This window comes from Lytechinus variegatus, chromosome 5 (assembly GCF_018143015.1).
Source record: "Lytechinus variegatus isolate NC3 chromosome 5, Lvar_3.0, whole genome shotgun sequence".
NCBI classification, from domain to species: Eukaryota; Metazoa; Echinodermata; class Echinoidea; order Temnopleuroida; family Toxopneustidae; genus Lytechinus; species Lytechinus variegatus.
Genome location: NC_054744.1, coordinates 6,430,898 through 6,446,944, shown reverse-complemented (window position 1 = coordinate 6,446,944; position 16,047 = coordinate 6,430,898). Strand labels below are relative to the sequence as shown.

Here is a 16,047-nt window from a genome sequence, read left to right as displayed (position 1 = left end):
AAAGTCTGGTATGTCTTCTTTTACAATATTGTGACACTACCGTCTTCAGCCTTTGGACTATGCTTTCATTATAAAATCTTTTACTGGTCTGTTCATATAAAAATGAATATTTGTTTGGTGTATACACTGTAGCCTTGGAGAACAAATATTTGTCACAGCACAATGTTGGCTTTTGAAAATGAGTCTATGATTCACAATTATATACATGTAAATTAAAACCTGTGTATTAAGGCCACTCATGTGAAGCAGAAATAGCCACTGTAGACAGGTGGCCTTTATATGGACAGGTACTGAACTGTACCGAAGTGATGACGTCATATTTTTTTTCTATTTTTGCATTTCAGCGTTTTTGATACCATATTCTGGTAGAGCATGGTGAACCCCCCCCCCCTTCCAAAAGTTGGTGAGAATCTGTCCATGGGGGCCAAAGGTATGACCTCATGAATACATAATTAGCCCCGTTGAAGTCAATGGTCTGGTTCCTCACTCTTCAAACCAGGCCAATAATACATTGACTTCTGTGGGGCTAATTGTGTATTCATGAGGTCATATCTGTGGGCCCCATGGCCGATTCTCACCATATTTGGGTTGTGGGTTTTTTTTTCATCATGCTCTACCAAAATATGGTATAAAAAACGGTGAAATGCAAAAGTGAAAATTGATGATGTCACTCTTCTGTACTCTAGTACTTTTAAAAGGAAGGTAAATTTGGTGTTCACTAGAGACAGGTTTGGCTGCATCCTGATGTAAAACATACTTCAAACAGGTTTTGTCTTGACACTTTCATATTCATCGATTTCGCAATAACCCCATACCATATTTTATAGATCTCCTGAATAAAGACATGCCCAATCAATTAACCCATTGCTCATTTGAAAGCAATACCAGCCTACTTGCAATATCAAGGTTTCTAATGATTGAGAAAATCAACTCTTTTATTTTAGTATCCATATATTTTTATCGATCTTTTACGGTTTACGTGTTTCGTTTTGGTTTTTTTGTCTCACCTGCGAAGCAAAGTGAGACTATAGGCGCCGCTTTTCCGACGGCGGCGGCGGCGTCAACATCAAATCTTAACCTGAGGTTAAGTTTTTGATATGACGTCATAACTTAGAAAGTATATGGACCTAGTTCATGAAACTTGGACATAAGGTCAATCAAGTATCACTGAACATCCTGCATGAGTTTCACGTCACATGACCAAGGTCAAAGGTCATTTAGGGTCAATGAACTTTGGCCGAATTGGGGATATCTGTTGAATTCCCATCATAACTTTGAAAGTTTATGGATCTGATTCATGAAACTTGGACATAATAGTAATCAAGCATCACTGAAAATTTTGTGCAAGTTTCAGGTCTCATGATTAAGGTCAAAGGTCATTTAGGGTCAATGAACTTTGGCCGAATCGGGAGTATCTGTTGAATTACCATCATAACTTTGAAAGTTTATTGGTCTAGTTCATTAAACTTGGACATTAGAGTAATCAAGTATCACTGAACATCCTGTGCACGTTTCAGGTCACATGACCAAGGTCAAAGGTCAAAGAACTTTGGCCGAATTGGGTTATCTGTTGAATTACCATCATAACTTTGAAAATTTATGGATCTTATTCATGAAACTTGTACATAAGAGTAATCAAGTATCACTGAACATCCTGTTTGAGTTTCAGGTCACATGATCAAGGTCAAAGGTCATGTAAGGTCAATGAACTTTGGCCATGTTGGGGTTTTTTGTTGAATAACCATCATATCTCTGTAAGTTTATTGGTCTAGTTCATAAAAAGTGGACATAAGAGTAACCATGTATCACTGAACATCTTGTGCGAGTTAGAGTAGTATTCAAAGTCAGCACTGCTGCTATATTGAACCGCGTGATGCAGGTGAGACGGCCAGAGGCATTCCACTTGTTTTAATTTGCCCTTTCCTCATTATCTTATATACATGTATATGGGTTTTCATTGCCTAGGTGTTCTTGCCTATACACATGTTTCTCGTGTCAGTTTTTGCAAGGGTTGCTGTTTTTTAGTGTTTGAGATATGTGATGAGTCTTTTGATTGTTTTTGCTTTGTATACATGAACAATTCAGCCATTTGGCTGCGACTCATGCTTTTAATAAACCTTGAATTGAATTGAATTCATCATTGCCATATTGCTGTATTTCTGTTCTGCTTTAACCTTTAATAGGAAAGTGGAGCATTTGTGTACGGTGCAATGAGCTTCACAGACAAGTTGTCAAACGGGATCGCTGTCGAAATCATACAACTTATGCAGCCGTGTGTGTGAGTATCATACCAGCTTCCAATATCACATTGGATGTTACATATACCTGTATTCTATGAAAAAATTGTTAAAATCCATTTAAAATTTCTTCTATACATCAACAATCTGGTAATTAGTGATTATGATTTGGTGCTATTATATCCATGCTTTTGAAATCAGTTTTTGTGCACTATATATTTCATAGCAGTATTTTGAAAATTAGCAACTTTCTGCCATACCTTGCAAACTTCTGCGCTAATCTGCTCTGTATAGGAAAATTCCATTCAATATTATTCCTTTGGTATATATCGATGTGCTTTTGCAAATTTAGAAGAAAAAGAATGTGTTACTTGTAAGACTTTCACAATAAAAAAGTTTTCCAAATTGTCTATGTTGAATATTGGGTAAAGATTGTGAAAGCAATGGATTTACACAGCTATTATGGCTATTGTAGGAAAAAAAGGAAACTGCAAAACTTTTGAGTTTATGCACTTTGACCAATGTAATTGGTCAAGCCAAATTCTTGGCATTCTTCCTTTTTTGCAAATTCCAAGTTTCTTTTCCTGACAAGGACTGATGACCATCTTGAATATGACCTAGCACAAGATCTTTTCCTATTGTATTACATATAACATATATGTTCTCAATGTTACATGTCCCATTGCAGACCATTTTTTTTTCACTTTCCCTTTTGTTTATGTTTACATTCCTATTGATTGTCGTATTCATTTTGTCCCTTCCCATATACCTTACATGATTACCCTAGGTCAACAGTCTATCCAGTTGTAAGGTAAAAATAAGGTTTATCGCTACGGGGGGGGGGGGGGGGTGTGACAAACTCTTGTTTCTCAAAAAAAATATAACAATATAATATAATAAAGTCAGCGCAGTGTAATAATGGCTCCCATGATAATGCTGTTTTAATTTTATTTTTTTTTTAATTGGGATAATCCTCGATTCAAAAGCAGAGTGACTGTGCTTCCTAGATGCATGCATGACATTTGCTCTTGCGACAAATAACCCTAATCCTTCTTTTTACATTACTCTGAACCAAAAACTCTATTACAATCCTAACTCTAACCCTATGCCTCCTGAGATATTAAAGACCCGAGCAATTGTCGCAGGAGCAAATGTCGCATCACCAGTGTATACATCTGGTAATTTTTAAATGAAATATACATTTTATTATTTTTTGAAAATATTTATTTCATCGTTTTGATTGTCAATCTCATACATACAAGAAAAAGTTCTTCAAGCTTCTTTGGGTTTTTGTGAAAACAGCAAAGTGAATGAGAGACAATGTATGGCTTCTCTTTGCATTTGGTTACTAATCTGCAAGGGATGTACGGGATTCAGTTTCATGCTAATCTATTTGTTTTCCACCATGTCTTTCAATAGATCTGTCTTCAGGAAACTGAATTGATCATACAAAATCTGATCAGCTCAGTGTTTTGTGTAGTAATAAGCTCACTCGTGGATTGACAGGGCTTGTGTGCATGTGTGTTATGGGAATTAACCCATTGTTTACTGGAAGCAGGTAGTTCCTTTACAAAAGCCTATGGGAATTATAGAGTCCAGGAGCCAATGGGTTAAATGCTCCCGGCCTATTTCTCAAGGATCATGTCTAGTACTTATGGCATGAATTGAAATTTTTGATAAACATATAAATAATCCTGATTGCAATTTTGATTGCAAAATAAACTCAGTTTATGATGTTTAGCTAGAGGATAGCTAGAAAAGGGCAAAATTGAAATAAGATGTTTTTCCTATTATGATGAATAATTTCTTTAAAAAGGGAAATTAAAAAATGGAGTGGCCCATTCAATGAAGTCTCCACGGTAAAAAGACCAGAGGGTGTATGTCAAAGATATAAGTCTGATTTAGAGTCATGCTTAAATACTGACTTGCACATGATATGTAAAGTTCAGTTTGATTGATTAATACGCATTAGGCCTAGTGCATATTTGACCATAGCGGTGATGCTTTAAAGGTCAAGTCAACCCCAGTAAAATGTTGATTTGAATAAATAGAGAAAAATCAAACAAGCATTATGCTGAAAATTTCATCAAAGTTGGATGTAAAACAAGAAATTTATGACATTTTAAAGCTTCCCTTATTTTTCACAAAACATTGATATGCAAAACTAGGTGAGTCAATCGGATGTAAAACAAGAAATTTATGACATTTTAAAGTTTCGCTTATTTTTCACTAAACATTGATATGCAAAACTAGGTGAGTCAGTCGATGATGTCCATCACTCACTAAAAAAATTATTTTTTTATTGTTTGAATCATACAATATTTCATTTTTTACAGATTTGACAATAAGGACCAATTTGATTGAACCATATAGCATAAAAAATGCTAATTGCACATGTTCAGGGAGGAATTAATCGTTGTTTCACACGACAACAGGGAGAAAATTTGAATATATCATATTTCACATAATAAAACACAATAGAAATAGTGAGTGATGTCATCAGTCTCCTCATCTGCATACCGACAAGGATGTGAATATAACCGTTTTGTGAAATTAAGCAAAATTTTAAAATGTCATAACTTTCTTATTTTACATCCAATTTTGATGAAATTTTCAGTGTTATGCTTTTTGGATTTTTCTCTTTTTATTCGAATCAACTTTTGTTGTGGTGGACTTGTCCTTTAAGTTCAAGTCACTATTGTGAAACATCCCCCTGCATATTATTCACATTCAGGTGTAAAATGAATGAGATGTCATTTCTGTGAGCTACATTGTGAGTTCTAAATCACTATGTGTATGAGGATACACACTGCAAAAACTCTGGTGTTGATTTAACACCAGCCCGGAATCTATATATGTCCACACCAGAGAAGTGTTAAACAACACCAGTTTCGTTTTGGTCTAACGCCAGAAAGGTGTTTATACAACACCAATTAGTATTAAAACAGCATCGGTTTGATTCCAAACTGGTGTTGTTTCGATACTTCTCTGGTGTGGACTTGTATAGATTCCGGGCTGGTGTTAAATCAACACCGGAGTTTTTGCAGTGCAGGCATCAATTACTAGTACCCTAGCAATCTTAATAAACATGTACATGTAGGTCAAATGTGATAGTTCGGTTAGCATAATTTCTGAAATACACTGAAGTTCTCAATGAAAAGTCACAAGTGGAATATTAAATGACATCTAACATACATTTGAATACAGAAGATGTATGTGATGTGCATCTGTTTCTTCATATTCAACTTGTAAAATCTGACATGTCTGATTCAAATTTGGTACTAAAACTAAATGAGCTCTAAATGAGCTTTAAGGCCTTGGTTTGGTATATTAACTCTATGTATTTTAGTATTAATTTGTATTCATGGGAGATAATATACAGGTTTTATTAATTCAGTTCATGCTTGGTGTCAACATATGTTCTATATTTTGACAGAAGATCAATTTTTTATCAATGAGGACAAAAGTAAGAAAAGAAAATCCCATTTTGTAATTCTTATGTAAAGTTTAAATTTGAAAATTTTTCCTCCTTCATTGAGAGTATTTCTTTGCAAGCATTGCATGTAAATGCCCTGAGATACAACTATTTTTACTTGCATTTTCTCTTGCAAACATTTCAGTTGCATGGTCAGGCAATCCTTAATTACCATTAACATCAGTTCTTAGAGGGTTGAAAAGGCCCTAGGTTCAATAGTCAAAACTGATGATATCCCAAGTTTGCATGAAAGAAAGCCAGGCATTGAAAGTAAAAATGTGCATGTACTATAATGTTTACATATGTACTCTGGACTAATGTAGTGGTTTTCCTACGGATAGCCAATCTCGAACAGTAAAGGTTCATTAATATCAGCTCATTTGACTCTGAAAACATTCTTAACTGTCTGGGAAGGAAAAATAAGATCATTTTCTTCGGAAAGAGTGCAGTAAACATAAGAAACATACCATGTGAACAAATGTTAACATGTTTGGCTTCCCATAATTTTAGCACAGAGTTAGACCATGGACTAAGTTAAAGGTCAAGTCCACCTCAGAAAAATTTTGATTTGAAGCAATAGAGAAAAATCAGACAAGCACAATGCTGAAAATTTCATCAAAATCAGATGTAAAATAAGAAAGTTATGACATTTCAAAGTTTCGCTTATTTTCAACAAAATAGTTATACGAACGAGCCAGTTACATCAAAATGAGAGAGTTGATGATGTCACTCACCCCCCTATTTCTTTTGTTTCTTATTGTTTGAATTATACAATATTTCAATTTTTACGAATTTGACGATTAGGACCTCCTTGCCTGAAGCACAAAATGTAAAAATAATGGAATTCCACCTGTTCAGGGAGGAATGAAACTTCATTTCACATGACAATGACGAGAAAATAAAAATATTTCATATTTCATATAATAAAATACAAAAGAAATAGTGAGTGAGTGATGTCATCAACTCTCTCATTTGGATGTAACTGGCTCATTCATATAACTATTTAGTTGAAAATAAGCGAAACTTTAAAGGTAAATGCTAGTTTTGGTAACGATATCAAAATGAGTTCGTACAGAATCCAATGAAATGACCACCAAAGTGTCTGTTTGTATAAATAAAACACATGTGCCAAAGAATTCTGGAAGAAATTGTGTAATTGCTGAGAAATCAGCAAATAAGCACAGGAATCGGGTAGGGCGTCGGGCCCGACGCCCTAAGCAATAATTATACATTGTCCCACGTGCGCTTATCTGTGTTGGGGATCTTCGGTGTGAACATTTTTCAGCGTAGATTTCAAGATTTCACAAAGTTCAGTTAATGTAACTGTACCAGATCTAGATCCTCAATGATATATTGACAATTAAGCCTTGTTTTACAGACTTTCTCATGAAATCAGTGTTTACTGCAACTACTGGAATTTCTCTTTAAAATGCTATAACTTTCTTATTTTACATCCGATTTTAATGAAATTTTCATTGTTATGCTTGTTGATTTTTTCTCTTTTTATTCAAATCAAGTTTTTGTTGGAGTGGACTTGTCCTCTAAGCCCTATTTCAGAATACAGGCCTATGGGTCAAGAGTCCCTGTTTTTTTGTTTTGTTTTTTCCAAATTTGGAGGACTGAATTATTTTTTGTCTTGCCTGCATTTGAAATTAATAGGCAAAGGTTCTTCTTACTGCTCCATTGATATACATGGCCATGAAAGTGCTGAAATGCATACACAAAAAAGATGATGACATGATACTTTCACCACACTGTTAATTTTTCTTTGTCCTGTATAGAATATTAGATTTAGAATATAACATGGTTTGGGCAAATATTCTACCTACTCTCCCTTTTTTACACCTGTGCTAAAGAGCTGTTGCTGAAAAAAGGGATATTTTACATTTTGTTACATGTAGTATTAAACTTACTTTGATTACGGCTTTGAATGTGGAGGGGGGGGGACCATGCAAAATATCACAATCAGATGGTCATTTTTATGTTTCTGTACATGGTTTCAGAAAAAAGCTGGTGGCTGAAGCCCCCCCCCCCCCCCAGTTTCAATGGCCCCTGAAATGATTACTTGTAACCTTTTTCCATATTTTCTCTCATTTCAGGCACTGTTGCCCAGGCTGTAAGGCATACTACAAAGAGGTCATGACCTACGTCACCGGTGGGGCAGCCATATTTGCTATTATTGTTCTTGCCACTCTTATACCTGTCACTATAGGAAAGAGAAGAAAAAGTAAGCCAGATACTCACATGACTTTGGTTATCAAAGTGTTTTAAAAGTTATTACTACTGTAATTGTAATGGTTTGTTACGACTGTTAATGTTATTATTGTTAGTAGAAGTAGTAGTATCAATATCGAAATTTTAACCAAGGTTAAATTTTTGAAATGTTATCTTTATTGATAACTTTGAAAGTAAATGGATCTAGTTCATTAAACTTTTACATGAGATTAATCAAGTATCATTGATCACTTTGTCTTTAAAGTAAGTATTGCTACTATATCAAATCATGTAATGCATGCAAGACTACTAGAGGCATTTCACTTTTTAATACTTGGGGGGGGGTGGAAGGCAGTCCTTTGACAGCCAGAGTGTATTGAATCCATAATACAGGAGCTCGCTTCTTTCTGCCCCTCAACAGATTATTCAAGCGACATGCATGTTTATTGAATGAACTACCTGTTTCATTGATTAATTGTATTCTACATTTCATTTACCTTTGTTGAAGAAATAACACATTCCTGTGTAAAGGAGGACCAGTCCAGTGTCCAGTCAAAACCGTCCAGGCCACTTTCGTCCGAGTTCATCACTAATTCAACAAGGAGCCGTGACGAGGAGCCTGCTGGGACAAATGGCTATTTGCCCCAAGCAGAACAGCATTCCCCAGGCAGGGTAACAAGTGCCTGTGCAGATATACACGATCCCAGATCCTGTGGAAAAATAGAGGACCACGGAGACAACCTTGTGGAACACCATGATATACTTAATGGGAAGTTAAATGGTAGTATTGAAGCAGAATCTCAGGGAAGTTTACATGAAGGGCATGGTGAGAAGAACGCTGATGATACGGATTTGAATCAGGGAGAAAATTATGGTGACCATGAAGTCAGGACTTGAAATATTAAGATGTAACAGATTTTTAAAAATGATTGAAGTAATTTATATTTGTATGAGGTAGATCGATGAAAATGTATTTCATAGTACAGGTATATTATTCATACCATGCATTTGTATTTGGCAAATGTTTGGTGGAAAATCAAACCTCATATGTCATTGAGTTCAAATGTTCAGGGGAATGAATAAAAAGAAAAAAAACATGGCAGACATATCAATGCATCCAGTTGCTTAGTCGTCCATGGATGTGGCATTGTGTCTCCTTTGTTTATTCTAAAGAGCTGTGACTATCTCTGGATACTCGTCATGGTACAGAGTGATTTTCCAATAATTTTACAAATGAGGTCTTGCCTCCCCAGTGCTGAAGTCTTCCAGTAATTTTGTGTTTTTTTGTTGTTTTTTTTAATACAAGAGTGCTGTCATCTGTAAAGAAATTCTTTGTATGCCATGTTTGATGTATATATCAAATGCTTGATGAATTGTTGTCAAATATACATGTATAGTATAGACATGTATGTCTCATGTACAGAATCAGGCTTTTTCTAAAGCTGAATGATTTGAGTAAATTGAGAAAAAACACAAACAAGCACAGTATTCAAAACTTCATCACTGTCGAAAGCAAAATGGGAGAGTCGTAGAATTTAGATATTTACTTAGAGTTGGTGAAGTAACTCCTCACCTTTTTGCTGTATGTAAAACAAAATAGATTTGACAGTAGAGAAGCTTTTGATTGACTTATTATAAGTTACAAATAATTTCACATGTTCACGTAGGAGTAAAACCGTTTTTTTGTTTTTCATAAACATGCAGTAGAAGCACAAAGAGAGCAAAGTTGGCTACAGGTAGCTATAACAGTGTCATGGACTGCTACCCTAGGGTGGATTGGTTCAAGGCAGCATGATAACTTTGTTGGCAGACACCTTATAGTTTGAGTCAAGTTTTTCTGAAAGTTGGAGGTAGAGCGTCTGCCTGTCGAAGCAAAGGTCGTGGGTTTGAGTCCAACCAGGCAGATGATGACTGAAACCTGCATTGTGTGTAAACGTCTCTCCCCTGTTTCATAGATGCAGTCTGCATTACAGTGGAAAAAACTCTGTCCCTTGGATAGGACGTTAAATGGAGGCCCGGCCCGGTGTAGAGGAGAGACACCACCTTCTCATATTAAGAACCCGCTCCACTATTAGTATAAGAGCAGGGGGAAACCAGGTGTAGTGGTCCACCTGCACTCCCCCAATCAGTTATATCGGGAGGAGAGACCTGCGGGTCATTGTGATTCAGTTTGCTTATCGCCTCCCAGGCACAGGTGACGCCAAATAATGATAATAATAACAAAGAAGTTGAGTATGTGTGACCTCATTAGATTCTGTATTTAAATACTGTCCAATTTCACACTCTTTGGTGTGTTTAATCGTGGAGCGTTGTGGCCCAGTGGATTAGTCTCCGGACTTTGAAATAGAGGGTCGTGGGTTCGAATCCCAACCATGGCTTAATTTCCTTCAGCAAGAAATTGATCCACAATGTGCTGCACTCAACCCAGGTGAGATAAATGGGTACCTTGCAGGAATTTATTCGTTGAAACGCAGCGCGCGTAACAGCTGCACTGCTAAAGCCAGGGTATTTATGCTGCATATACTGTAGAGCGCTTAGAGACTTCTGACAAAGCAAGTATTAAGCGCTATATAAGCAAGTACAATTATTATTATTGATCAGAATTTCCAATATCACAACTCTTTTTTACATCCAAATTTGTTGAAATTATCAGTGTTATGCTCAATTTATTTTCATCTTTTTATTCAAATCAACATCATGTTGAGTGGACTTGGCCTTTTGATTTGACGAAAAAAATAAAAATAAACCTTGATGTTGCTCATATGTAATCTGTTAATTGCTGATTTGAAATGAAATACATTTTCTTTTTTTTTCATTCAAATCTAAATTGAGCAATGTTGTATAATTCGCTGTTTTCACCCAACATGGTTTGAGCTGGCAGTTAAGAGCTGGATACATTCCATAGTGTTATCATAATTATAAAAATAATAATGGTGGATTCCTCTAGCAGGCATACATCTGTCAGGCTGGATGCTCATGATTACAGAAGAAGAAATTTATGTTCCTTTTCACATTTTGGAGCAACCTTGCATTCTTCATTTAAAGTTTTTTAAATGAAAATAAGTCAAAGATTCATTGAGTCCAGTATTCAAATCAACATTTTTTTTTTCGTTTTATGTACATCTACCTGCATGGGAATTTGTTTGAATTTATTTTTATGTGTATTGACCATGTAGCATGGTTGAACTTTAAACCAGCATGCCTTTCAAGATGGATCAAGTTGTTTTCAAATTCACATGGTGCCCAGAAAACACAAAATATTTTCACAGCGTTCCCAATTTTTTTTACAGAATGTCTCATTTCTTTCTGCAGGTCCTTCGACTAAAAAGACTTGGTAAACACTGTTAAAAAAGAGGATTTTACTGACAGGAGTATTGTTTCTGCTCATTTTATTGTCCGTTGGCTCCAATGCCAACGTTTGATATCGTGGTGCAATATTAGCAATAGTTGAATGCACAATGCCATGTGGTTCATAAGGAATTCTAATATTTATGACTTGTACCCTGAAATACACATTTGAATTCAGACAGGTTTGTGCACTTGAGAACTGCATTCCATGCACCACACTGTGGCCTCTTTGCACAGCGCCATCTTGTGTTCACCTGAAGTATAGGTGTAAATGTTTTTATAGCACGCGCACACTGACAAGTCACCCTACTTTATATGTGACAATAGGAGCACAATAATAGCACTGTTAACATTAATAACACACATATAGAATATGTTCACACTTTTGAGGAAGCCAGGGCACAGCCCTACAAAATAGTATGGTGTAGCATTACATGTGCACATTATAGATGTCATATGCAGTGTTGCGCAATTATCAGTCTTTCACAATATGGTATTTTCATCATTTAATAAAACACACAAAGAATGATTTCATATTTTATGGGAAGCCACGGTACAGCCCTAAAAAAAACAATTGACAAAATTGCACATTTTCATAAGGTGTCAAATACATGCAGTTTGTCATTGAGGGGCATGTATAGCAGGATACAATGTTCCAAAATACCTATTAGGCCTACTTGTAGTTGAGCACAAAACAAAGTACTGTGATATTGTGCAATGTTTTTATAGTTGATAAGCCCAGCGCACACTATACGATTTGTTGCAAGCTGAATTTCGAAGAAATTGTAATAACATTTGATATGAACATTCCAACCAATAAAATCTTAGCGATCAGAGTTCAAAATAGTGGAAGGACTATAATGAAATTGAAATTCAGTCTAGTTCAAGCCTCGCTGAAGGGATAAAAGAAAATTTAATTCCAAATCGTAATGACGTCATCATCGCCTGCGACTTAAAGCTGATTTGGACTTCACTCCGACCACAGGGCTTGCCGCAAATAAAAAATGATGATTTTATTATACCTAACATTTTGCTGAACTTCAAATAAAATAATTTCACTTCTTTGAACTTTCAAATTTAATGCTGATTGTGATTTCTTAGAAAATATGTGCGCTGGGCTTAAGGCTCATGCCTACCAAATGGCATAGTTTAAATGCACAAACCAATATGCTGCCATCGTGAACATAGATTACCCAGAATGCATCGGTATTTTTAGGCGACCCCGTTTGCAGTTATGAATCAACTTCATTAAACTTTGCAATGCTTACTGTGAGTGCATACATTTTATCACACGACACACTAATAAATAAAACAAATCCCTCGGTCCTTATAGGTAATAGTGACCAAACTACAGCAAGATCACATATCATGTGGCCCATGCATATACTTTGAATTTATTTCATGCCTGCACATGAAGCATGCTCAGCAGAACTGTCCCTGCCCATGTTTGGACATTAGACCTGTACAATGTGACAATGATTTTAGGTATGATGTCATTGATTAGGTCACAATGTTTATTGTATCTATCAAACATGGTTTGACGAGTGTATACATGCACAATGAGTTACTTTGTCAAAAGTCTGTGCCCGTCTTAAAAGCTAGAATTCTGCTATAAAGGCATTATAAGCTTTTTAATAGTGGCTTTCCTGCATTTACTACACTGCAAATATGCAGGTGTTAATTCAATAGCAGCCTGGTATCTATATCACTAAACACCAGCGAAGTAAGGAAACACCAGTTTGGTGTTTGGTAACACCAGGCATTTTAGTGTCAAAACAATATCGGGTTTATTCTAAACTGGTGTTGTTAAAACACTTTCTCTGGGGTTTTCCGATATGGATATCGGGCTGGTGTTAAATTAACACCGGCGTTCTTGCAGTGTGTTATTTTATCTAAGATGAAGTGTGTTAGCTGGAAATGAAAAAAAAAAACATATGTGGGATTCCCGTGCTAAAGACAATACTCTGATTCTTAAAAGGTTCCTAAATTCTTCTGGAAGTAATTTCCTACACAAGCATAATATAATGTACTTAAACTTCTCCTTTGGTTATGTCACAAGATTATATGATGAAAATAACTGATTTATATAATTTGTCTTCACAAGGAATAAATATTATATATTGAATAATGGAATATGAATTTTATTTGATGTGTAACAATGCATGTTCAGTATTGACTTTTCGTCATTAGGTCACTATTATTCACTTTATTTTGAAAAACTATTGTAAAGGTTACTTTGCATTATCTATGCATACGTTATCTCTTTTTGTAATCTTTATTTGATGTCATGGTTTAGTATTCACTGTATATGTTTAACATGAAGTCATTGGATATTATGGTAGAAATGTAAAAAACTGTGATATGATCTTTATCAGTACCCAAATTACCAAATACACATGGAATTATCGAGTAGTTTACATGTAAAACAATCCAATGAAAATAAATTAGATGCCTTAGTGTATTATCTGGATTTGTATATTTTTTCCTGTTTAGTTCATTATGAACCTTGAATTTTCTCATTTTCTCTATTGAAAAGTACTAAAGTTTAGTAAAAAAAAAATAATGCTGTCGTTCTTTAAATTTACAGAAGTGTCACAATATATCTTTTTATTTAGGACTACTGAAGTATGAAGAACAACTCTAAAATATGCTGAATAGAGAAAAGTTGAAATACATTTGTCTACTTAGATATGTACACTGTATGTATGATATATGTTTTTGTTACTATTAATTGCTCCATTAGTAAAAAGGGCATTTTTGTTTGTTTCACTTTGGCTTTTTCATGTAGTCTTTTAGTATTTTATTTCTCCGCCCATTGTAGACCTTTGCCAGTGACATTATGTTTTGAGGTCATTAGTCCGACTTTCTTGCGTTTGTTCTCTGAAGAAACATTTGACAGATCAACTTTAAACTTGGTCTGAGCATATGCATATAGGACTGATTATGATCACATTAGTTTTTCTTTGTATCGATATTAAACGTCTAACATCTCAGAAATCATTATATATACTGTATTGGGCATAGATTTTATCTGCATGCAGTCGACAATCCATCTTGATATAAAATGTACTTAAATTTCACAGTATATGAAATTTGTAGTTCTGGGGGTGGGGGGTGTCCGGCATTGGAAAGAAAGTATATGCTCTTATATTCACACAGAACTGCGAGGTATGGGATTCAAATCCTTCCAGAAGCATGATCACTTTACTTAATTTACAAGGTTTTATTAATAAATTTTCTATACACGCAAAAGAAAATGGGGGGAGGGGTTGTATTGCACCTGTCTATTGCCCCCCCCCCCCCTCATTCTTCAGATTGGTAGGAATGTCACATTGCGGAGCCTATAGTTTAAAAGTAGTATAAATGTCATATGATTTCTGCATGAAAGCTAGTAATATTTCAGACAGATTCTGATAATTTTTAGGCTGTAGGTAGATAACACTGAAACACAGGTTTGTGGTTGATTTACAAGTCAATTGCTCATTATGCAAATTAGAAGAACAAGAAGATTTTGACTGATCACACCCATGAACAAACTATAAAATTAACTGTTCATCTATATTGTGAATATTTAAAGTGTTGTGATTCCTGTTTGATGGAGTGTATTCAAGCATATAATGCAGTTTCAGGAAGAAACTGGTCATGGCCTTGCTTTGATACAAAATTAGACTATATTACTATATATTAAATATTTATTGCTGTAAATGATGTTGTTCAATTACACCAATATACTAATGATGTAATTAGTATTTCTCTTCACCATAATACATCTCATCTCTTCTTGATTTTCGCAAACCTGGTCGCTCTGGTCTTCGCGCTTCTAAGACTTTTCTCTCGATCTCTCTATTCCAAAAACCAGACGGTCATGGGGAGATCGTGCATTAGCATCAGCAGCTCCCCGTCTATGGAACAATCTTCCAACTAAACTAGAAGACTGTAGATCAGTAGAACATTTCAAGGCCAGTTTGAAAACTTATCTAATGGCCAAATTGTACGTTGTACCAGTAGTGAGTTAAGTTTATTGTAAGTGCCTTGAGCACCCCTAATAGGGTGGATATGTTTGCGCATTATAAATGTCTTATTATTATTAGTATTATTGTTATTAGTGCCTTCTAAACGTTTCCTCTGTCTTATTTAATTTTATGTTTAGAGGGCCTCTTATTGGCTTAAAATATGTAAAGAACAAGTCACTTGTAATTTACTGAATCAATCTATATGGGATGTTAAGTGGCATTTTTGAGGTGGGAGTTTCATTTAAATAAACATGGAGATTTTTTGTGGAAGCGGCTACAGGTAGCTATAACAGTGCCATGGACTGCTACCCCAGGGCGGGTTGGTTCAAGGCAGCATAATACCTTTGTTGGCAGATGCCTTAAAGTTTATTAGTCGAGATTTACATATCTGAGTGAAAAGTAGGTATTTATCCATTAAATCCTGACTTTATCTTTTGTGAAGATTTAATAATGTTAATCAGGTTGAACTTCATCAAACATTCCATTATCATGAAAGCATAATTGTTTTATTTCTTCCAAACCGTTGATTTCTTGTGAAAATTCTAAATTGCAGTTTAGGATGTTAGGTGCTTTCACTGTAATATTTTCTTTTTTTCACGAAATAATAGTAATGAAATAGCCTATCTTCCAGAGGATACAGAGCACTGTTAGCAGGATTAAACCAGTTAAAGTTTATAGTTTGGATGGTTATAGATGCACTTTGAAGAGGTCAGGAGAGGATTTTTTCAGAGAGTTGGGGGGGGGGGGTTATTCCAAAGAA

The 16,047-nt window shown here is 35.3% G+C and overlaps 1 protein-coding gene across 2 annotated transcripts in view; it reads left to right on the top strand.

Moving 5' to 3' along the window:
* LOC121415154 (major facilitator superfamily domain-containing protein 12-like) overlaps window positions 1-15,241 on the top strand; it is a 60,466-nt gene extending 45,225 nt beyond the window's left edge. The window contains exons 10-13 of one of the 2 annotated variants that reach the window (XM_041608288.1): window positions 2,184-2,278; window positions 3,025-3,048; window positions 7,812-7,939; window positions 8,435-15,241. In XM_041608288.1, the coding sequence (XP_041464222.1) occupies window positions 2,184-2,278; window positions 3,025-3,048; window positions 7,812-7,939; window positions 8,435-8,823 (636 nt within the window). In that variant the 3' untranslated portion in view covers window positions 8,824-15,241. The remainder of the gene's footprint in view (window positions 1-2,183; window positions 2,279-3,024; window positions 3,049-7,811; window positions 7,940-8,434) is intronic. The other variant, XM_041608289.1, reaches the window with a different exon arrangement.
* The last annotated feature ends 806 nt before the right edge of the window (window positions 15,242-16,047 follow it).